The sequence below is a fragment of the Mixophyes fleayi genome, chromosome 12 (genome assembly GCF_038048845.1).
Source record: "Mixophyes fleayi isolate aMixFle1 chromosome 12, aMixFle1.hap1, whole genome shotgun sequence".
Lineage (NCBI taxonomy): Eukaryota > Metazoa > Chordata > Amphibia > Anura > Limnodynastidae > Mixophyes > Mixophyes fleayi.
In genome coordinates this window covers 82,494,786-82,520,146 of record NC_134413.1, presented here as the reverse complement: position 1 = coordinate 82,520,146, position 25,361 = coordinate 82,494,786, and the positions used below count along the sequence as shown (strand labels likewise).

The following is a 25,361-nucleotide window of genomic DNA, read 5'->3' as shown; positions in this document are numbered from 1 at the left end:
TCGATACACAGTTTTATCTGCAATTATGTGAAAGAAAAAAAATCTAATAATATCCAGTATAAACAACCACTGTGTCACTCCGAGTTCTTTATCTGTGATAAGAAACTTATTCACGGCCTCTTAACCAAGGTCATGTGAAATATTACCATAAAGTGACTCCAGGGGGTAAATGTATTAAGCTCCGGGTTCTTCAACACCCGCGAGTTCGGCGTCTTCGGCGTTTAAATTTAAAGCGGCGCTGCCTTGTACAGGGAAGTTTCCCTTTACAAGGCAGCGCCGCTTTAAATTTAAACGCCGAAGACGCCGAACCCGCGGGTGTTGAAGAACCCGGAGCTTAATACATTTACCCCCAGGTCACAAGTTACAAAATAATATCCATCTTTCCATTTAATAGATATCACAAACCTAAATTGAGTGGTATCTTTAATATAAGAATAGAGAGATGCAAAATATTTGCGTAAAAAGAAATGAACAAAATGATAAATTAGAAGTTAAAGTGCCCCCAAATAACATTATGCCATAGTAGTGCCCCCAAATCATTAGTAGTGCCCAGACAAAAACTCATTCACAAATACAAATTGGTACAACATATCAGATACTGAGAGAGGGAGTCCCAGGAGAAGCTTAATAGATATATTGACACAATCACAGATAAAATTTATGACAAGAAGCGTTTTTCCTCTTAATTAAAAATCTATGTACAGATAAATATGCAAAAAACATTACAGAGCAATAATGAACAGTACATAGTGTTTTAAACGTCATTGGATACACAGTAGTGCCCCCAGTTCAAGAAAGGATGGTTAAAAACACATTGCACACGAGAAAATATATGAACTTACCTTTAATGGTATTCTGTGTTCTGTTCTCCTACTGGGCGCGCTGGGCGATGAGGGATCTGCAGCTGTCAGCTCACGCAGGCAGTCGGGAGCATTCTTAAGATGTCTCTCCCTTTACACATTATTTTACCTATGCCCCTGCACCATCTTCTCCTTTGTCCCTCTCGCTTAACCCCCTGCACCCTCTTCCCCACTGGCTCTCTCACCCCTCTTCCTGCACCCCCTACCCCCTGGCTCTCTCACCCCTCTCCCAGCACCCCCTTCCCCTTTGGTTTTCTCACCCCCTCTCCCAGCATCCCATTCCCCCTTGGCTCTCTCACCCCCTCTCCCGTGACCCCTCCCCCTCCCAGCGAAAATGGCGGTACCCCGAGCACCTCCCCTCCTGCGAAAATCGCGGCACTCCCAAGGACCTCCCCTCCCACGAAAATCGCGGCACCCCGCGAACCCCACCCCCCGCGCTAAAATCGCGGCACCCCGAATCTGGAAACTGTCCAGATTACATGTGGCAGTGCACAGCATAGGGGAAGGGAGCTGAAGAGCGCACAACATAGGTAGGGAGACAGGAGGAGTCGGACCGGCCCATCCAGCCATCGGCCCTTCTGGCATTTGCCAGAAGTGCCAGATGGCCAGTCCGGCCCTGGTGGAGAGTGAGGGACAGTGAGTGAGAGCACTCTCAGGAGGTTGCCATGTTGTAGAATTATTAAGCAGGTTTGCAGTGTGAGTGACCCATGTAGGAATACAAGTAGTGAGCATTGGATTGGAGTGTGGTCTAACTGTATATATTTCACCTGTTCCCTTATTGTACTTTGTACCACATTTAATTTGTGTACAATATGTTTATGTCATATATTGCAGTCTCAGGAATACTTGGTTGACAGACAAAGAAGCTCCACTACTGGTGTCACTGAGTAACAACACAAACCTCACACATCTGGATCTGAGTCACAATGGATTCCAGGACCATGGCTACAACCTCATCAGCGAGCTTATACAGAGATCTACCAGCCTGAAGGAGATCAGGTACATAGACCTCCAATTACTATGCTTGGTTATACAGGGAGAGGAGTATGTGTTATACAGAGGTATGAGAGAGATCAGGTACATATACCTCCTATTACTATGCTTAGTTACACAGGAGAGTAATATGTGTCATACAGATGATAGAAGCAGTCACATATAACACATACAGTGATAGAGGTGACTCCTTATATTATCACTGTGATGTATTACATCTGCTGAATGGTGATTCCCCATCTCTGGTAGTGATACATTATCCTGTATATTAGATAGGAGCAGTCACATATAACACATACAGTGATAGAGGTGACCCCCTTATATTATCACTGTGATGTATTACATCTGCTGAATGGTGATTCCCCATCTCTGGTAGTGATACATTATCCTGTATATTAGATAGAAGCAGTCACATATAACACATACAGTGATAGAGGTGACTCCTTATACTATCACTGTGATGTATTACATCTGCTGAATGGTGATTCCCCATCTCTGGTAGTGATACATTATCCTGTATATTAGATAGAAGCAGTCACATATAACACATACAGTGATAGAGGTGACTCCTTATATTATCACTGTGATGTATTACATCTGCTGAATGGTGATTCCCCATCTCTGGTAGTGATACATTATCCTGTATATTAGATAGAAGCAGTCACATATAACACATACAGTGATAGAGGTGACTCCTTATATTATCACTGTGATGTATTACATCTGCTGAATGGTGATTCCCCATCTCTGGTAGTGATACATTATCCTGTATATTAGATAGAAGCAGTCACATATAACACATACAGTGATAGAGGTGACTCCTTATATTATCACTGTGATGTATTACATCTGCTGAATGGTGATTCCCCATCTCTGGTAGTGATACATTATCCTGTATATTAGATAGAAGCAGTCACATATAACACATACAGTGATAGAGGTGACCTTATATTATCACTGTGATGTATTACATCTGCTGAATGGTGATTCCCCATCTCTGGTAGTGATACATTATCCTGTATATTAGATAGGAGCAGTCACATATAACACATACAGTGATAGAGGTGACTCCTTATATTATCACTGTGATGTATTACATCTGCTGAATGGTGATTCCCCATCTCTGGTAGTGATACATTATCCTGTATATTAGATAGGAGCAGTCACATATAACACATACAGTGATAGAGGTGACTCCTTATACTATCACTGTGATGTATTACATCTGCTGAATGGTGATTCCCCATCTCTGGTAGTGATACATTATCCTGTATATTAGATAGAAGCAGTCACATATAACACATACAGTGATAGAGGTGACTCCTTATATTATCACTGTGATGTATTACATCTGCTGAATGGTGATTCCCCATCTCTGGTAGTGATACATTATCCTGTATATTAGATAGAAGCAGTCACATATAACACATACAGTGATAGAGGTGACCTTATATTATCACTGTGATGTATTACATCTGCTGAATGGTGATTCCCCATCTCTGGTAGTGATACATTATCCTGTATATTAGATAGAAGCAGTCACATATAACACATACAGTGATAGAGGTGACTCCTTATATTATCACTGTGATGTATTACATCTGCTGAATGGTGATTCCCCATCTCTGGTAGTGATACATTATCCTGTATATTAGATAGAAGCAGTCACATATAACACATACAGTGATAGAGGTGACTCCTTATACTATCACTGTGATGTATTACATCTGCTGAATGGTGATTCCCCATCTCTGGTAGTGATACATTATCCTGTATATTAGATAGGAGCAGTCACATATAACACATACAGTGATAGAGGTGACCTTATATTATCACTGTGATGTATTACATCTGCTGAATGGTGATTCCCCATCTCTGGTAGTGATACATTATCCTGTATATTAGATAGAAGCAGTCACATATAACACATACAGTGATAGAGGTGACTCCTTATATTATCACTGTGATGTATTACATCTGCTGAATGGGGATTCCCCATCTCTGGTAGTGATACATTATCCTGTATATTAGATAGAAGCAGTCACATATAACACATACAGTGATAGAGGTGACCTTATATTATCACTGTGATGTATTACATCTGCTGAATGGGGATTCCCCATCTCTGGTAGTGATACATTATCCTGTATATTAGATAGGAGCAGTCACATATAACACATACAGTGATAGAGGTGACTCCTTATACTATCACTGTGATGTATTACATCTGCTGAATGGGGATTCCCCATCTCTGGTAGTGATACATTATCCTGTATATTAGATAGAAGCAGTCACATATAACACATACAGTGATAGTGGTGACCTTATATTATCACTGTGATGTATTACATCTGCTGAATGGTGATTCCCCATCTCTGGTAGTGATACATTACCCTGTATATTAGATAGGAGCAGTCACATATAACACATACAGTGATAGAGGTGACCTTATATTATCACTGTGATGTATTACATCTGCTGAATGGTGATTCCCCATCTCTGGTAGTGATACATTATCCTGTATATTAGATAGAAGCAGTCACATATAACACATACAGTGATAGAGGTGACTCCTTATATTATCACTGTGATGTATTACATCTGCTGAATGGTGATTCCCCATCTCTGGTAGTGATACATTATCCTGTATATTAGATAGGAGCAGTCACATATAACACATACAGTGATAGAGGTGACCTTATATTATCACTGTGATGTATTACATCTGCTGAATGGTGATTCTCCATCTCTGGTAGTGATACATTATCCTGTATATTAGATAGAAGCAGTCACATATAACACATACAGTGATAGAGGTGACCTTATATTATCACTGTGATGTATTACATCTGCTGAATTGTGATTCCCCATCTCTGGTAGTGATACATTATCCTGTATATTAGATAGGAGCAGTCACATATAACACATACAGTGATAGAGGTGACTCCTTATATTATCACTGTGATGTATTACATCTGCTGAATGGTGATTCCCCATCTCTGGTAGTGATACATTATCCTGTATATTAGATAGGAGCAGTCACATATAACACATACAGTGATAGAGGTGACCTTATATTATCACTGTGATGTATTACATCTGCTGAATGGTGATTCTCCATCTCTGGTAGTGATACATTATCCTGTATATTAGATAGAAGCAGTCACATATAACACATACAGTGATAGAGGTGACCTTATATTATCACTGTGATGTATTACATCTGCTGAATTGTGATTCCCCATCTCTGGTAGTGATACATTATCCTGTATATTAGATAGGAGCAGTCACATATAACACATACAGTGATAGAGGTGACTCCTTATATTATCACTGTGATGTATTACATCTGCTGAATGGTGATTCCCCATCTCTGGTAGTGATACATTATCCTGTATATTAGATAGAAGCAGTCACATATAACACATACAGTGATAGAGGTGACTCCTTATATTATCACTGTGATGTATTACATCTGCTGAATGGTGATTCCCCATCTCTGGTAGTGATACATTATCCTGTATATTAGATAGAAGCAGTCACATATAACACATACAGTGATAGAGGTGACTCCTTATATTATCACTGTGATGTATTACATCTGCTGAATGGTGATTCCCCATCTCTGGTAGTGATACATTATCCTGTATATTAGATAGAAGCAGTCACATATAACACATACAGTGATAGAGGTGACTTCTTATATTATCACTGTGATGTATTACATCTGCTGAATGGTGATTCCCCATCTCTGGTAGTGATACATTATCCTGTATATTAGATAGGAGCAGTCACATATAACACATACAGTGATAGAGGTGACTCCTTATATTATCACTGTGATGTATTACATCTGCTGAATGGTGATTCCCCATCTCTGGTAGTGATACATTATCCTGTATATTAGATAGAAGCAGTCACATATAACACATACAATGATAGAGGTGACTTCTTATATTATCACTGTGATGTATTACATCTGCTGAATGGTGATTCCCCATCTCTGGTAGTGATACATTATCCTGTATATTAGATAGGATCAGTCACATATAACACATACAGTGATAGAGGTGACCTTATATTATCACTGTGATGTATTACATCTGCTGAATGGTGATTCCCCATCTCTGGTAGTGATACATTATCCTGTATATTAGATAGAAGCAGTCACATATAACACATACAGTGATAGAGGTGACTCCTTATATTATCACTGTGATGTATTACATCTGCTGAATGGTGATTCCCCATCTCTGGTAGTGATACATTATCCTGTATATTAGATAGGAGCAGTCACATATAACACATACAGTGATAGAGGTGACCTTATATTATCACTGTGATGTATTACATCTGCTGAATGGTGATTCTCCATCTCTGGTAGTGATACATTATCCTGTATATTAGATAGAAGCAGTCACATATAACACATACAGTGATAGAGGTGACTCCTTATACTATCACTGTGATGTATTACATCTGCTGAATGGTGATTCCCCATCTCTGGTAGTGATACATTATCCTGTATATTAGATAGAAGCAGTCACATATAACACATACAGTGATAGAGGTGACTCCTTATATTATCACTGTGATGTATTACATCTGCTGAATGGTGATTCCCCATCTCTGGTAGTGATACATTATCCTGTATATTAGATAGAAGCAGTCACATATAACACATACAGTGATAGAGGTGACTTCTTATATTATCACTGTGATGTATTACATCTGCTGAATGGTGATTCCCCATCTCTGGTAGTGATACATTATCCTGTATATTAGATAGGAGCAGTCACATATAACACATACAGTGATAGAGGTGACTCCTTATATTATCACTGTGATGTATTACATCTGCTGAATGGTGATTCCCCATCTCTGGTAGTGATACATTATCCTGTATATTAGATAGGAGCAGTCACATATAACACATACAGTGATAGAGGTGACTCCTTATACTATCACTGTGATGTATTACATCTGCTGAATGGTGATTCCCCATCTCTGGTAGTGATACATTATCCTGTATATTAGATAGAAGCAGTCACATATAACACATACAGTGATAGAGGTGACTCCTTATATTATCACTGTGATGTATTACATCTGCTGAATGGTGATTCCCCATCTCTGGTAGTGATACATTATCCTGTATATTAGATAGAAGCAGTCACATATAACACATACAGTGATAGAGGTGACTTCTTATATTATCACTGTGATGTATTACATCTGCTGAATGGTGATTCCCCATCTCTGGTAGTGATACATTATCCTGTATATTAGATAGGAGCAGTCACATATAACACATACAGTGATAGAGGTGACTTCTTATATTATCACTGTGATGTATTACATCTGCTGAATGGTGATTCCCCATCTCTGGTAGTGATACATTATCCTGTATATTAGATAGAAGCAGTCACATATAACACATACAGTGATAGAGGTGACTTTATATTATCACTGTGATGTATTACATCTGCTGAATGGTGATTGCAATGTAATTTCTTTCTCTGTTCTAGACTTGTAAGCATTAAATGGTCAAAGAAGCAAAAAGATGACCTGAGAAAAATGGAAAGACCAGACCTGAAGATATTATTATAGATTACAGAATGACACAATGTGACAACCAGAGAAGTCTCAGTTATTGGACTATTGTATAATGGAGACAGAGAGATGGAAACGTCACTGTGATCACAGTCTCTGATTTATTTATACTACAGCACATTTAAGAAAAGAAAACACATCTGAGACTATATTTTTTCGTGACTCTTGCCCAGCTGAACATACAGAGTGTAGTCAGTGTTACTTTTTCTATGAGACTGACCTGGATATGCCCAGAGAAGGATTCAGAGTCCTTGGGATTCTGCCGCAGACTGTTGCTACCCACGGCAGGGCCACCATTCAAATTTTTCTTTTTTTACACCATACGTATCTCCAGGTGTTTTCGGACAACTAGACCATAGCACGGAGGTACCAGAAGTGCCGTTATGATAAAAGAGCTAACACCAGTCATAGCTTGGGCAGAAAGCAATATAAATTCTCTCTCCACTCTTTATGCAGCCAACAAACATAACATAGTGGCAGACTATCTCAGCCGCTACCAGATTTACCAGGCGCATGAATAAGGAGACTTTCTCAGCTACTGATACAAAGTTTTGGCTGCCTACAAATACATTTAATGGCAAAAGGTCAGAACACTAAGCTGAGTCGTTTGTTTGCCCACCACAAAGATCCCAGTAGAGGGGATAGATGCTTTAATAAGGCCCTGGAATTTTTATCTTCGATATGTTTCCCTCCATCCCCTCTCATCCCATGAACTTGGAGAAAGATCAGGAAGGAAGCAGTGGAGGTTATAGCAATAGGCCCTTCTGGCCTCAGCGAACGTGGTTTCCCATAGCCTGAACAATGCTTCTAGAGCCACTGTGGCCTCTACCACTACTCCCAGATCTCCTGTTGCAGGGACCAGTGTTGCAGTTGAACCTGAGTACACTCTCCTAGATGGAGTGAAAACTGAATGGGCATTGTCCAGGAGCAAAGGAGTTTCTAATCAAGTAACTGAAATATTGTTCCAATGATTTACTAAAGAATTTGTAGACAGTTTATCTGCTGGTAAAAACAAAATTCAACTAGAACAATGGCAGCAAGTATTCCATAAGTATTGGATTTGCTGCAGGAAGGTATAAACAAAATATTGACTCTAAAAACTCTAAAAGTACAAGTTTCAGCACTGAGCATCCTGTTGAATAAAAGGTTGGCAGTGGAAAGTTTAGTAACTCGTCCATCCAAGCAGTTAAGATAATTCGTCCCTATATTAGACCATTTTTTAGTACAATGGGATCTTAATCTCATACTGGACTCGTTAATGTCAAGTCCCTTTGAGTCTTTACATGAAAGACTCACTCTTAAGGTGTTATTCTTTGTAGTAATAACTTCTGTAGTCGAATAGGAGAAATACATGCATTATGGGGCAACAACTATTTATGTACATTTTTCCAGATATACAGTAATGATGTTAAGGCAGGAAATTTGAATTTGTTCTTAAGTGGATTCTGATTTCCATATAAAATCAAGAAATTGCTTTACCAGCGTTCTGCTCACCAGCAGATAATGAAGGTTAGAAGCATCTGCATATACTGGTCGTGGTGAGGGCAATGTCCACATATTTTCAAAGAACAAAGAAAGTGAAGTAAACCGATCAGCTCTTTGTCTTGCCTACTGGGACATGGGAGGAGCATACTCCAAACAAAGATTCCCTTGCAAGATGGATCTGTGAGTCTTGAGGTGTCTAAAATTCTAAGGACACATTCAACGAGAGCAGTGGCAACTTCTTGGGCACGAAGAGAGCAAGCACAGTCAATTGAAGGCTGCAGGACGTCTATGATCCATACCTTTATAAAGCATTATATGTTGGATGTGACACCAGTAAAGGAAGCTCAATATATAACAAGGATCCTTCAGACTCAATATCAATAAAGAAATTTATTTTGTGCATTCAATATGGTGTTACTAATTATTGGTCCACCTTATGTTGTTATCATTTGGGTACATCCCATCTGTTAGGGCTGCCAGGGAGTCCAAAGAGGAAATAAACAAATTATGTTTACCTGTTAATTACATTTCATAAAAGCAGTGCATGGCAGGTCCAAAATTCCCACCTTGTTGTGTACATTTCAGAAGCAGCTTTGGCAGTTACTTAGACACCAAGGAACAGGAGGATCTATATTATATAGGCACAGAAGTGTTTTATTTCCTGTCTATGCTCAGCTAAACCATCCGTTAGGGCTGCCTGGAGTACTTTAAGGAAGCATAATTAACAGCAAATACATACGTACATGTGTTGGTGCTCCTAAATAATAGATAAAACTGAATGAAAATATACAGACAATCACAAGTCCACTGGATCACATTTGTAGTATACTCTTCATTCATTTCCTTGAGAAATTTGTTCAGTGTTTTATTCAATAAAAACATAACACAAGTGACAAATAGCAACAGTGTAGAATCTTCAAATTATTTTCTTATTCACCCACTGACACGTGGTAGTTATAATATATCATCCAGATGGTGATTCTACTGACTAAATATTGTCCACCTCAGATAGTGTTATCCGTGACCAACATCCTTCTGTGCTTACACTTACTGATAATCTATATCCATTATGTACTGTATATATCCACTCCTCTCTTATCTTCTGGATATCCACATACACCCTCTCTCACAGGATATCACAATGATGAAACCCCTTAATATTCTGCCCAACTAATTTTCCTGACATAACTATGAAATTCCTTGATCATTATGTGCTGAATTAGCAGAACACCATCCAGCGTGATTACACAGGATCAGCTGGAAGGTTTAATGTAATAATTCCAGTGCGAGTCAATAAACGGGAGCTGAATGATTGAAACAAGATCTTCCCGATCTAAAGTGCAGCGTTGTTCATTAGTCTGATCAGTGATCAGGGTAGGGCTGTGACCTCATTATGCTGTGGTCATTTTTATTTCATTTTTTTTTAAAAATCAGCAATTGTCCACGTTAAATAATAGAGCAGTAATGAAATCCTATGTGTCAGTGAGCACAGCGCTGGTTCTGGTCGTCCTGGTATGAAAACTAATCATCAGTGGTTTTACAATACTCAGTGATTATTTTTATGCTGCAGATACATTATGTCAGGACACAGAGTCTGTCACACACCTGCAGAGCAGAAGGCAGCAGCTGGGATGAATTTAACATGTTTATGTACAATCGTAACCTATCTTTCTTGGGTAGAAATACACTTATAAAATCCATAATATTCCCCAATTCGTTTCCCATGCAAATGCTTCCAAATATCTTTATCCAAGCCGGATACACATAGGTGCACTAGTATAGTCATCACATTCCTGTGGTGAAGTAACCAAGAATAGTACGTAATACATAAGCTGCAGTGGGACCAGGGAGATATATGAACACTCTCACATTCTGCACTCTCAGATATATCTCAGGATGGTTATTAAAGCAAGATCACGATCAAGAATCTCCCCCAGGACTCTGCCATTTGTAAGATGGAGCTGTATCCCATACTTACTATTCATAGGATCCTCTGCAGTAATGACTTATGGGAGGAGGAGGAAACTTACACTGGAGTATAAATTGCAGCTGATTTATGATTGGACAAGTTCCACACCAACCAATGAGGATACCTCTCCATGTGTCAGGATCATTCAGTGCTATTCATCAGTGTTTATTTAAAAGGCCCCACAGAAGTCTACAGTGCTGTACAATAGAGCTAAAACATAATATATGAAATACATGGAAACAAAACAATCAATCATCATCGCAAATTATCTAGCGCCAACAATTCCGCAGCGCTGTACAGAGAATGTTTGTCGTTCACATCAGTCCCTGCCCCATTGGAGCTTACAATCTAAATTCCCTAACACACACAGACACAGAGACTAGGGTTAATTTTGTCAGCAGCCAATTAACCTACTGTTTTTGGGGTGTGATAGGACACCCACACAAACACAGAGAGGGGAAGGGTTACACATGTGGAAAGATCAGGCAGGGGGAAACGCAGGATTTCTAGAAGGGGTTTCCAAATGTTTGATTTTGGAACAAAGCAAAAACAAACTTGCTGCAATAAACCGGTAAAAAAAGACACTTTATGTAGTGAAATTATTTGACTATAAATAAGTTTGGTTGAGTCACAGATTGTGAGACGTAATCTAATAATAACTGGTGCAGAAGCCGCTACTGAGAGGCGTTTACTTCACTGTTTCCATTTCCTGGTTCTATTCCTGGTTTTCGAGAAATTTGACCCTGATCAGGAAATTTTCATGAAACCCGATAATACTAATTATTTTAAGATTTTAAGTTTAACTTTATGTTTTTAAAAAACAAAAACAAAACAAAACATGGCCACCAGGAGGCTTCCAAATCTTTTGGCGGTGTATGGGCAGGAGAGATTTTCCCAAATGCACATCATGAGAATAACATAAAGAGAAGTGGTACTGTGCAATGTGTATATATATATATATATATATATATAACATGGAAATTACATAATTAGAAGTGGTACTGTGCAGTGTATATATATATATATAGCATGGAAATAACATAATTAGAAGTGGTACTGTGCAATGTATATATATATAACATGGAAATTACATAATTAGAAGTGGTACTGTGCAGTGTATATATATATATATATATATATATATATATATATATATATATATATATAGCATGGAAATAACATAATTAGAAGTGGTACTGTGCAGTGTATATATGTATGGCATGTAAATAACATAAATAGAAGTGGTACTGTGCAGTGTATATATGTATAGCATGGAAATAACATCTCTACGGAGTGTGCAGAGTCACCATCTTTCAGCTGATGGTTATGACAGATGAAGAGCACAGATCTGACGGTAAATCGTGTGAAACGTGTTCAGTGTGTACACAGGAATCAGCTGCTGATCGGGACTTTCAGTCACTGGTAAAATCGTTAATGATATCGTATTGGGAGAAATTTTCTGTAGTGTGTACCCAGCTGTACTCTACAAAACTAATATTAATGTCCACTCACAGCTAATTAAAATAAAATATATTAAAATTAGTGCTACTTACCAAGTGCGGCACATCAGACTGCAGATGATAACACGACATTTACTTTCTGTATTTTCTATGTCAGACAAACACTAGAGCACTAAATACAAAACTGGAAAAATAATACACTAGAGACAAAAGTGATGGTGGCCATTGTGTTGAGGACAATGATCATGAAAACACATGCTGATCCCCATGGAAAACTGTCCTAGACTGCAGACATTGTGTTAAAGTACATCAAAAATACCTACTTAATGGGGGGTTCCATGATTAGAGAAAAGGGGGGTTCTGGGTAACTGCCCCCCCCCCCCTCCCATTCACAGAGAAAAAAAATACAGTAAAATAATTACTAGTTCTGACTCTGGCTAATAACCTCAAACCAGTAATATATGTGGTAATAATAATGTAACAGGGGAAGATATTGTGAAAATTCACCTAAGTGCAGATAGAGTCGTTATATAACCTATATGTCCTTTATAAACACATACATATATATACATAAACATATAACTCTGCTGACTGCCCCCACTGGAGATACCAAGTCCCCGCCTCAGGCCTAAGTATTAATCATGGGTCCTATTGATTTAACGCCGGGGCTGGCAGGAATTTTCTAAATGTACCCATTTTTTTTCCAAATAGAGCCCCCAACATTCCAGGATCCAGACAAGCCGCAACTAAAGAAACCAGCAGCCACAGGTGGGGAAAGTGACCAGAACAGGTCTAGTGGGACAATTCCGATTTTTGGTGACTGTTCTGCACAATCTAAGGAGCAGGTCAAGATTGTGTACTCTTTATATACACATTGCATTCTTTATATACTACACTATGGTGCTAGCTGTCCTTCGTGGGCTGACCACTCCCCCTCTAGTGTCTGGTCTCGCCTCTATGATGGCTGGCCACATCCCCTCTGGTGGGCCATTCATGTCTCAGTCTGACACATATATATATATATATATATATATATATATATATAAGGCACCTTTTAGTGTAGTCCCTCTCAGGTCTTTGGCATTGATGGTTCTTTTCCACGGGCTCCAGGGCTGAAAGAATTCCTCAAATGTTTTCCCAGAAGACCCCTAGGTTCATTGTATGTTGTTGCTCAGCTATAAAGAGGTCACTAAGTCTGTTATATAAAAAGGTCACTAAATCTCATTACCTCATTATTATACTCTACATACAGGACACTCTGAGAGGTGGGTTGTGGGAAACACTAGATGGAAATAAAGTGTAATTAATGTATGGCAACATCTGTCCCATTTGTAAGAGCAGCGTCCATATTCCTGTAGTCTAGTTGAATGTAGAAGACGTACTGTGTTTCTGAAGGAAAATATAAAGGATGTCTTGTAACCAGCAGAGTGAATACGACGGGTAACAGTTTCATCACTAGAACAAAGTTGCTTGGTTTGTTAATTGTCCTCATTGCAGAACGGCGGCGGCCATTTTCCCTTAGTCTCAAGGACACTATACTGGCGTTACAGATCTGTAACCAGTGACGCTAGACAGGGGGCGGGGCCACATACTCACTCAGACGCCATCTTGGAACCTGGATCGCTACAGCAGGGCCCTGTATAAATCTGAGGTAATATCTCCCTATAATAATATATCAGACACCGGGAATTACCCCCCATAGAGTTCCCCCATGTTTATGTGCAGCCTCCCGGCCATCAGGGCTTCATACATGCGGCTGAGCTCTCACATCAGCTGCTACATGATATTTTACAGCCCTTCTGCTAGATACATCACCATATAGTCTGCGCCCTATCACCACCACTGTTATATTGTTCCCCCACTGGTTAGATAGCTCCTATTATCCACAACACATCTCCCTGATCCTCATCAGCTCTTTATAAGATCACTGGTCCCAATCAGGTGGAGCTGACTGTGTGTAAGTGAAAATAAAAACACCAAAATGTATACAATATAATGGTAAAGGTAATAAGATCTACTAAACTGAGTCAAAGAGCGTAAGTAGACATAAGAGCTGTAAACACAAAGGAGCTATAGGAACAAACGAACTAGAAACACTAAAGAAGTTGAATATCATCACTTCCATCTTTTTTTGGAGATGCAAAACATCTCCCACATTCTGTGACTCCTCTCCCATCTGCTTCTTCAGGACATATCCATGGAACAAGTGCACCAATAGCCAACAAGAGGAATATCATTCTGAAGGAACACCAACAATAGGCCCTTCCGGGACCATCCACCGAACTAAGAACAGGAGCACAAAGAACCAAAGGAGAGGAACATCTCCTGACAACGGCAGTAAGTGACAAACACCTACAACACCCCACCGCCTATAGATCCCACCAGGTTACACCACCTATAGATCCCACCAGGTTACACCACCTATAGATCCCACCAGGTTACACCACCTATAGATCCCACCAGGTTACACCACCTATAGATCCAACCAGGTTACACCACCTATAGATCCCACCAGGTTACACCGCCTATAGATCCCACCAGGTTACACGCCTATAGATCCCACCAGGTTACACGCCTATAGATCCCACCAGGTTACACCACCTATAGATCCCACCAGGTTACACCGCCTATAGATCCCACCAGGTTACACGCCTATAGATCCCACCAGGTTACACCACCTATAGATCCCGCCAGGTTACACCACCTATAGATCCCACCAGGTTACACGCCTATAGATCCCACCAGGTTACACCACCTATAGATCCCACCAGGTTACACCGCCTATAGATCCCACCAGGTTACACGCCTATAGATCCCACCAGGTTACACCGCCTATAGATCCCACCAGGTTTCACCGCCTATAGATCCCACCAGGTTTCACCGCCTATAGATCCCACCAGGTTACACGCCTATAGATCCCACCAGGTTACACCACCTATAGATCCCACCAGGTTACACCGCCTATAGATCCCACCAGGTTTCACCGCCTATAGATCCCACCAGGTTTCACCGCCTATAGATCCCACCAGGTTACACCACCTATAGATCCCACCAGGTTACACGCCTATAGATCCCGCCAGGTTTCACCGCCTATAGATCCCACCAGGTTGCACCACCTATAGATCCCACCAGGTTGCACCACCTATAGATCCCACCAGGTTACACCACCTATAGATCCTACCAGGTTACACCACCTATAGATCCCGCCAGGTTGCACCGCCTATAGATCTCACCAGGTTTCGCCACCTATAGATCCCGCCAGGTTACGCCACGGCATCCCATTCACTTTCCACTTAACGCTGAATGCAGGGAATATGTGTCATTAATTTGATTAGGAGAATTGGACAATTCCCCTCATTTTGCCTATGGAAAGATCACAGAGACAAAGGGCTAGATTTACTAAACTGCGGGTTTGAAAAAGTGGAAATGTTGCCTATAGCAACCAATCAGATTCTAGCTGTCATTTTGTAGAATGTACTAAATAAATGAGAACTAGAATCTGATTGGTTGCTATAGGCAACATCTCCACTTTTTCAAACCCGCAGTTTAGTAAATATACCCCAAAGAGTCAGTTCATTCCACTAAAACACCACCGCAGTTACAGCAACCACAATAGTTACAGGTTGGGGACCTTATCTCTTTAAACTACAATGGCATAACTATTGTCTCATTGGTCAGTTTTTCCCGGACAGAGCAGGATTTCAGTGTCGGTGTAAGCGAGTGAGCGGGACAGGAGTAGGCTGTCTTCCTGTGAATAATATTACATTCATCTTTACTATTACTTGATACTTGTTATTGATTACATTTGGAGAGAGACATTCCTAATTACTATTTGAGTTCCAGAAACGTGTTCTGTTACTAATCGTGAAGACATTACTAACACTATAATAACTACAGGAAACTTGTTTGCTGGTGTGCAAATATATGGGGAGAAATATTCCTAATTAATTATTCCATTTACAGTTTTCAATTATTTTGTGGAACTATCCTGTTAGAAATTTTGTACACAGGTGTGTTATATTGGTGTAACCTGTGTATAGTGATCAGTGTGTGATATATGTCTGACCTTTGTATAGTGATCAGTGTGTGATATCGGTGTGACCTGTTATAGTGATCACTACTGGCGCTAGGCTATTACAGGCTAGTGTCGCTAGTATAAAGATCACTAATCGATGTGTGTATGTATTCCCAGACCACCTCAAAAAGAGTATGTGTGATTTGGATCTGGGCTCCATGCGGATTGCTTGAGGGGATGAATCCGGTGAGTGTGCCAGAATCCATTATAATTTTCCACTACAGTCCTCATCATTATACACTATAACTCACAATGTAAACAGTGTGCTCTCACATTATCAGACTAACACCATTGGTTATATGCTCCAAGTACAACTCTCATTCCTACGTATTACAACTCCTATCATACTCCACTACACAGTCTAACACAAATACTCCATTATTAATACTACTGGTACTTCCATTCTGACCAGCAACAATTCCTGTCCTCGCTCTCTATGTAAATGTCTTACTATCCTATCTCATAACACAATATGCATCACACTGTATATAACAATCACACTGCCCTCCACATATTATTGCTCAGTGTATTCCCAGTATATTTCAGTCACTCCATGTATATCAGCATTTATATGTCTTATTGATGTCCTCATATTCCCCTATAAAACCCCATGCAGCCTTAACCCCTTGTGAACTTAACCCTATGCGGAGTCAGTCTGGTAGGTGCAGCCATCACCCACGGCCTTCATTAATGTCCCATCATATGGGACAGTGAGCGGAAGGGGAGATATATGGCCGGACCACAAGGAGAAGAGAGCGTGCAGTATCTGGTCACCCAAAGTAGATTATTATTGTATATTTTGCACAACTGACCCCTAAAAGAAATCCAAATATGTGGATCTTCATTTACCTTGATGTCTCTCTCCATACACAGGATTACACAGTAGTGATAAAGAGATCTGGTGAGTGTGTGACACCCAGGAGCCGCCCCTGTGTGTCAGGAGGATTGAGCAGGACCCAGAGCCCCATCACGGTGCCTGAACCTCAATCACTGATACGTGAGGGAAACAATGACCAGAAGATCCTGGATCTGACCGACAAGATCATTCAGCTGGTGACTGGAGAGGTGACTGCTGGGAATGGGACATTATACAGTAACATCAGGGGATGTGTCTGGATGATGACTATGTCATTGTGCGTGTTACATTCCTATAAGGTGTAGAGATGTCACTGTCTATTTTTTCATGTAGGATTATTTAGACGGGCTCCAAAGTCTTTGCAAGGAAGTAAAGATGGAGAATCACCAGCTCATCACATCACTGGGTAAGAGGAGACTTTCATTTATTATAGGGGAGAGAGCAGTTTTGAGGGCCCCTAGATACACATCATCTGATAATCACATATAAACAATGTAATCAATCAATGTGTGTTTCCTACAGATGGATCCAGTAACAGAAATACCCCAGAGAGTTGTCCCCATCCTCTTTATTTACAGGATTGTAGAGAGGAAAATCCCAGTATCCCACAGGAGAATCAGGTAGATGACATTTTAGGGTATTGCCAAAGTGACTTTTTATTATATGAAAAGCTGTTTGGACCTTGCACACTTCTATTCTTCTGTTTCATATCATATTATTAAATCAGATGTTATTAAATGTTATATTTTGATTGTTTTGTGGACTATTTAGGATGACGTCCTGGCTGATATTAAACTAGAAATTATAGAGGTGGAGGAAGTGATTTGTGACCAGGATTGTAAGAAGGAGGAAATCCCTACAGATATCAGCACAGGTGAGTAAGAGTCACATATTCTGCTTATTCCGACACTACAACAATCTTTCATTCTACACCCTCTGTCAGTACTAACGAATGTGGAAAAAGTGTCTGCCCAATGGGGGAGTCTCCAACCCCCATTAAACTCCTCCCCATTGCACGTCATTTCATGGTGTTGAAGTAGCCCAGAGATCTGACCAGTCTCCTCCTCACATCATATCACTGTGTGCTACCAGCCCAGAGAGTTCGGACCAGTCTCCTCCTCACATCATATCACTGTGTGCTACCAGCCCAGAGATCTGACCAGTCTCCTCCTCACATCATATCACTGTGTGCTACCAGCCCAGAGATCTGACCAGTCTCCTCCTCACATCATATCATTGTGTGCTACCAGCCCAGAGATCTGACCAGTCTCCTCCTCACATCATATCACTGTGTGCTCCCAGCCCAGAGATCTGACCAGTCTCCTCCTCACATCATATCATTGTGTGCTACCAGCCCAGAGATCTGACCAGTCTCCTCCTCACATCATATCACTGTGTGCTACCAGCCCAGAGATCTGACCAGTCTCCTCCTCACATCATATCATTGTGTGCTACCAGCCCAGAGATCTGACCAGTCTCCTCCTCACATCATATCATTGCGTGCTACCGGCCCAGAGATCTGACCAGTCTCCTCCTCACATCATATCAATGTGTGCTACAAGCCCAGAGATCTGACCAGTCTCCTCCTCACATATCACTGTGTGCTACCAGCCCAGAGATCTGACCAGTCTCCTCTTCACATCATATCATTGTGTGCTACCAGCCCAGAGATCTGACCAGTCTCCTCCTCACATCATATCGCTGTGTGCTACCAGCCCAGAGATCTGACCAGTCTCCTCCTCACATCATATCACTGTGTGCTACCAGCCCAGAGATCTGACCAGTCTCCTCACATCATATCATTGTGTGCTACCAGCCCAGAGATCTGACCAGTCTCCTCCTCACATCATATCATTGTGTGCTACCTGCCTAGAGATCTGACCAGTCTCCTCCTCACATCATATCATTGTGTGCTACCAGCCCAGAGATCTGACCAGTCTCCTCCTCACATCATATCATTGTGTGCTACCAGCCCAGGGATCTGACCAGTCTCCTCCTCACATATCATTGTGTGCTACCAGCCCAGAGATCTGACCAGTCTCCTCCAACACTGTCTGCTGTAGCTCAAGGGATTTCGGTCTGAAAGACTCCATAAAATTACCCATGAACCTCCTGGGACACTATTCATAATCCTCTTTGTGTACTACCATATTACCCATTATATTCCTCTTGTAATCACGAATATTTGATCAAGTTAATATTATTCCAGGATGATCTCACACACCCCATCACAACACGTTGCTCTTCATCTGCTGATCTGTCTCTGTAACCTGCATGGCCCTTCTGCTTTTTTCACTTTGTGCTGTTGCCCATCTGTGCCCTGCTCCATTCTCCTACTCTGTCCTGATGCTCTCCTCTGTGCAGACCTAAGAGTAGTGTAGACCTATATCCAGAACTGGCTGCTAATTTAACCCACATCTACTGTACTTTTGAGGCTCCAGTGTTTGTGTGTGAGATCAGTGTCTAGATGGACAATGTCCCTGGCTAATGAGGCTTCCTGTCCTATTACTACTCATGGGGATGGCCACTGCCTTGATCTTGTTTTCTCTAGACTATGCTCAGGTTCTGATTTCCTTAACACTCCTTTTCCCTTCTCAGATCATCACCTTATTAGCTACAAGCTCTCACTGACATTACTTTAACCTCTCTGCTGTCAAACTCTACCTAGCCTCCTTATACCCACAAAAATCTTCTCACCTGATATGGCAGTATCACATCTTAACCAACCCTAAAATCAGCCCTTGATTAAGTGGCTCCAGCTGCTCTTCACACTCCATGTCACTAAGATGTCAGCCGTGGCACACTAAAGAAACACAACATCTTCAAAAACGTTCTCACAACGCAGAACATCATTGTTGTAAATCACTGACCTCTATTGATTTCCCTACATATACTGCTATCTATCACTCTTATCGAAATGCTCTGGACACTCTCAAACAAACATACTTCAATTCTTTCACCTCTGCTCAGGCTTCTAACCACACATCCCTTTTTAATATATTTTAATTTCTTCTCAATCCCCCCTCCCCAAACCCTCCGATTTCTCTCAGTTCTCAAGATATTGCTTCTTACTTCAAGGACACTATTGTTAAGCTCCAATATGAAATGGTATCTTCCTGCTCAACAAACAATAAGCACAATTCCTTCCTGGCACCCTCTCTTCATTTAATCCCACAAAGGAAGATGAAGTGTCTACTCTCTTCTTATCTTCCTACTCCACTACCTGTCCTCTTGATATTACACCCTCACAAATCAGTCAGTCCCTGTGCTCATCCCAAGCTTAACTAAAATCTGTAATCTCTCTCTCTCTCTCTTTACTGGTATATTTCTGTCATTATTGAACAAGACAGTGATTACTCCTATTCTGAAAAGATAAAATTCTGACATAAACACTCTCTCAAATTACCGCCCCATCTTTCAGCTTCCATGCCCTCCAAGTTTCTCGATAGAATTGCCTACACTCGCTTCACACACTCTCTCCCCCACACTACCGATTGCACCCTCTTCAGTCAGACTTTCGTTTCCACCACTCCACAGACCCTGCACTGACTAATTTGGTCAAGGATTTGATCACTGCTAAATCAAAATTCCATTACTCTCTTCTAATTCTAATGGATTTCTCTGCTGCATTTGATACTGTTGACCACTCTCTTCTCATACAAACGCTCCAATACCCTCCCGCACACAACAAGGCTTTTCACTAGTCTTCAAACCTTCAAGCGTTCTCGGAAACCCCACCTCTTCAGACCAGATTATCAAATTTCTCAACCACCCTCCCAACCACGGTGAGGTACCCTATTACAACCCTTTACACAGTTCACACAAGATTTGCATGTGTTCTTACTATACTCAATCAAACTCCTGATTAACATTGCTGTGTGCCTGGATCATAGACCACAAAGCACCTTCTACCTTTGCAATCTGGCTGGTCCAATATGCAGTACGTAGCACTTACCCTCGTTTATCAAACTCCTGTTGTCGCATAGATTGTAAGCTTGCAAGCAGGGCCATCTTACCTCTCTGTCTGTAACATCTAGTCTCATTTTATTACTTGGCTGTTCCTAATTGTAAAGCGATACGGAATATGCTGGTGCTATATAAATAAATGTTAATAATTATATGATACTGGCTGGGCAATGTGTATGCTTGGGAAGTGTTACTTGCTAAAGCCTCCATTTTGGCTGGAGTTGTATATTGTGGCCATTTACTGTGTATCACTTTGACTCGTTCTATGCAATGTGCTTGGTAATTCGGTTTTATAATCTAATGGAGTGGTTGTCCTTTGCAAATTGAACTGGAACATCTGGACAACTTCAACACGCTCATAGTATGATAATTGTGGGCATTATAATCTGCTACTCAATGTAAAATAAGATGTCTGTTTCCATACATTTTTTTTTATTTCCAACAGATGGATGTAAGCATGGGGATATCTCGGAGGGACAACCCATGTTATCTACAGATTTTGAAATAGAAGAAAACATCACAGAGGATTCTCTAGATGAAAATCCCATTACCCTAAATGTTCATCCAAAACTTCATAGTGCAGATAAAGCTGATCACATTAATCATGAGCAATTTTCTCCTTATAAAGATATTGTCACACATAGTACAGCTCAAACAGAAGATGAAATATTTCCATGCTCTGAGTGCTGGAAATGTTTTACAGACAAATCAAAACTTAGTAGACATCAGAGAACTCACAAAGGCGAGAAACCATTTCCGTGTTCTGAGTGTGGGAAATGTTTTACAAAAAAATCAAACCTTGTTAGTCATCAGAGAACTCACACAGGTAAGAAACCATTTTCATGTTCAGAATGTGGGAAATGGTTTACACACAAATCAAGTCTTATGAGACATCAGGGAAATCACACAGGTGAGAAACCATTTCCATGTTCTGAGTGTGGGAAATGTTTTACACACAAATCAAGTCTTATGAGACATTATGGAAACCATACAGGAGACAAACCATTTCCATGTTTTGAGTGTGGGAAATGTTTTACAAACAAATCAGGTCTTGTTCACCATCAGAAAATTCACACAGGTGAGAAAACATTTTCATGTTCTGAATGTGAGAAATGGTTTGCACACAAATCAAGTCTCGTTGAACATCAGAGAACTCACAATGGTGAGAAACAATTTCCATGTTCTGAGTGTGGGAAATGGTTTACACATAAATCAAGTCTTACGAGACATCAAGCAAATCACACAGGTGAGAAACCTTTTCCATGTTCTGATTGTGGAAAATGTTTTGCACAGAAAGCAAAACTTATTAGACATCAGAGAACTCACACAGGTGAGAAACCATTTCCATGTTCTGAATGTGGGAAATGGTTTACGCAAAAAGTAAATCTTGTTGAACATCAGAGAACTCACACAGGTGAGAAACCTTTTCCATGTTCTGATTGTGGGAAATGTTTTGCCCAGAAGTCAAAACTTATTAGACATCAGAGAACTCACACAGGTGAGAGACCATTTCCATGTTCGCAGTGTCGGAAATGGTTTACAAACAAATCTGGTCTTGCTGAACATCAGAAAATTCACATAGGACAAAAACAATTGGACATGATATGAGGGGTCATACTCTAAATATTGTAAAAGCAGTTTATTTTATTAATGTAAATTAAAAAGTAGGTATAAATATATTTACATAGTTTAGTAGTCAAAGGTAATTTGACATCTCTTATGGAGGACACATAGTATATTAACATAAATTTAATTACCATCCAAAGATATAATGTGAGATCTGGGACACTTACTTTGTTTGCTTATACTCCCTAATTAAAGTGGAGATGGTACATCTAATTATTTCTGTAATCTAGTATCTCATTGGGGATTGATTACAAAGCAAATGCAATTTGCTGATCCCATGCAGCTATTTTTCTACAAATGCTCCCACTTTATCCAGTATGCCCATGGCTTTGGTGAATTTGGTGAATCAAGATGCATCTGCAGGGGTGCAAAACGTTGCTCATCTTATGGTAGAGGCTGAGCAGGCCTGGTGTTTCCATGCTGAATGTGGATTAGGTGCACTCATGCACTTTGTTGTATTGCGCCAGCATGTTAATAATATAATTTATTTTTCAAGATGAGATGTTTAAATGAGGTTCAGAGGCTGGAGAGTTGTATACACTGGGGCCTTCCCACTTCAGCTGGTGCCTCCGGGACCTTTATCTTCCCTACAAAAGGACTAGGCAGGATTTTGAGGCTTAGTTTTTACTCTTTCTTCCATGGGCATTTACATTTTAGCTCACAAAAGACTGCACACTTTGACAGAGGCATTTACGAAAAGTGGGATGTGTGGCGTGTATGTGCTGGGCCAATAAATAAGGGTATTTGTGTAAAATGATGTGCTTGTGGGACTGTCTATTTTACAGTTGGCAAATTACCTCCAGTGCATCCAGAAACTCCCTGGTTTGGATTTTCCTGATAAAATTGTTACTGTAAATGGCTTCCTCAATGCATTTCAGCAGACAGATGTCTTGTACCGTATAGATAGTAAGAAGTTAAGGATATTTTCGTTAATTTACATCTTGATGGCTCCTTTCATTTACTTGTTGGACAAATGACATGGTGTTATGATGTCATGGGATACAGGAAACTGATGGCGGACAATCTTGTTTACATCCTTCAGACTCACACTATTCATGTAACGTTGGATTTCCTGAGAAGACCCCATATTTGATTTACTATGGGGCATGTTTGATTAAGGAGTTGTTGGCCCTATGTGGTCTTTCTGGAGATCTTACGTGGATGGAGACTCTTTGGCAATGTACAGATTAAGAAAGGTACAAGATTAGATGCAGGAAAACAGACATCGTTCCAGACCAAAAGGTAGATTCTAATGTTATTGAAAACAATTAAAATAACAAATTCAGTGAGTGTCTTAATAGTTAAAATCACCATCGCACTCAGCTGTGGGTTACGTCACACAGACACATATCTCACCGCAGTGTACGGTGACTTTTCCTTTGCTACAGCTGTCAAGTATTAAATGTAGGATGGTTCTTCCAACAATTATAGTTTAACACACAGTCATAGGAGGATACAGCCTATGAATTCATTAGGAACCAATGACATCACTGAGGTATTTCATGAATTGATTTTAAAAAATGCCCCCAAAATGGCGGCATGCACTATGTGTTAGTGACAATTGTGTTTTAATTGATGTGATATTAAAATATATGTAACACCTTAAACAGTAGAAGATTTTAAGGGGTATATTTACTAAGCTGTGGGTTTGGAAAAGAGAAGTTGCCTATAGCAACCAATCATATTCTAGCTTTCATTTATTTTGCGTTCTACAGAATGACAGCTAGAATCTTATTGGTTGCTATAGGCAACATCTCTACTTTATCAAAACCCGCAGTTTAGTAAATATACCCCCAAGAGTCTTATAGTTACTGATCTTTCTAAGCAAGTTAAAGTACATTACTGCGCTATGATTTCCAATACCTCATACATTGTGTACTGTCATTTGCACAATGACTAATGGAATATGTTTTAGGTTCAAATGGATTTATTTTGTATCTGTACTTTTTACTCTTCATATGGTGAATAAGTAGCTGAAATAACAGTACATTGCATATGACGTACAATTGTGTTGCCAATACACAAAACTGGAAATAAAGTCTATAATTACCACGTTGGTTTCCTGTTTTTATTAATATTAGGGAATAATGACTGTGTGTGTTCCCATATGCATGATGTTGGCAGTATGTGATCTGTTATCTTACTATTCCCTATAGTGATCCGCTATAATTCCTGGAATTCATATTGTCGTGTATACTGGCTTCATATCCTCTGCCATTAAAGCTTAGTCTTCCATGTACGTGGTCTCATTAACTTTAATAATCCCTTTCTAAACTTAGTTGCTTGTTATTCTCATATTGAAATAATGGGCTTTGCTTCATTAAATAGATGTTTATAGAGTGAAAGCTTTGTCATGATACTTAGGGGAGAGGATGATGTTGGGACCCAGTTGCCTCTGGTAACCTCAGATTTGTTGGAGAGGCACTTTTATCTCCACTGGACCACTATTAGGGATTAG

General features: G+C 40.2%; 3 protein-coding genes across 5 annotated transcripts in view; 2 read left to right on the top strand and 1 right to left on the bottom strand.

Moving 5' to 3' along the window:
- The window catches only part of LOC142108401 (NACHT, LRR and PYD domains-containing protein 12-like), a 133,298-nt gene extending 118,573 nt beyond the window's left edge, over positions 1-14,725 (top strand). The window contains exons 11-12 of the mRNA XM_075192024.1: positions 1,695-1,859; positions 14,569-14,725. Of these exons, the coding sequence (XP_075048125.1) occupies positions 1,695-1,859; positions 14,569-14,725 (322 nt within the window). The remainder of the gene's footprint in view (positions 1-1,694; positions 1,860-14,568) is intronic.
- Positions 1-25,361, bottom strand: part of LOC142108564 (uncharacterized) — a 625,828-nt gene that overhangs the window by 562,492 nt on the left and 37,975 nt on the right. The window lies entirely within an intron of this gene.
- LOC142108578 (uncharacterized) lies at positions 13,976-24,952 on the top strand. The gene is made up of 8 exons (XM_075192348.1): positions 13,976-14,031; positions 14,569-14,717; positions 16,573-16,641; positions 17,329-17,520; positions 17,645-17,717; positions 17,834-17,931; positions 18,083-18,185; positions 21,723-24,952. The coding sequence occupies exons 3-8, from the start codon at positions 16,633-16,635 to the stop codon at positions 22,883-22,885; spliced, it is 1,638 nt and encodes a 545-aa protein (XP_075048449.1). The 5' UTR covers positions 13,976-14,031; positions 14,569-14,717; positions 16,573-16,632; the 3' UTR covers positions 22,886-24,952.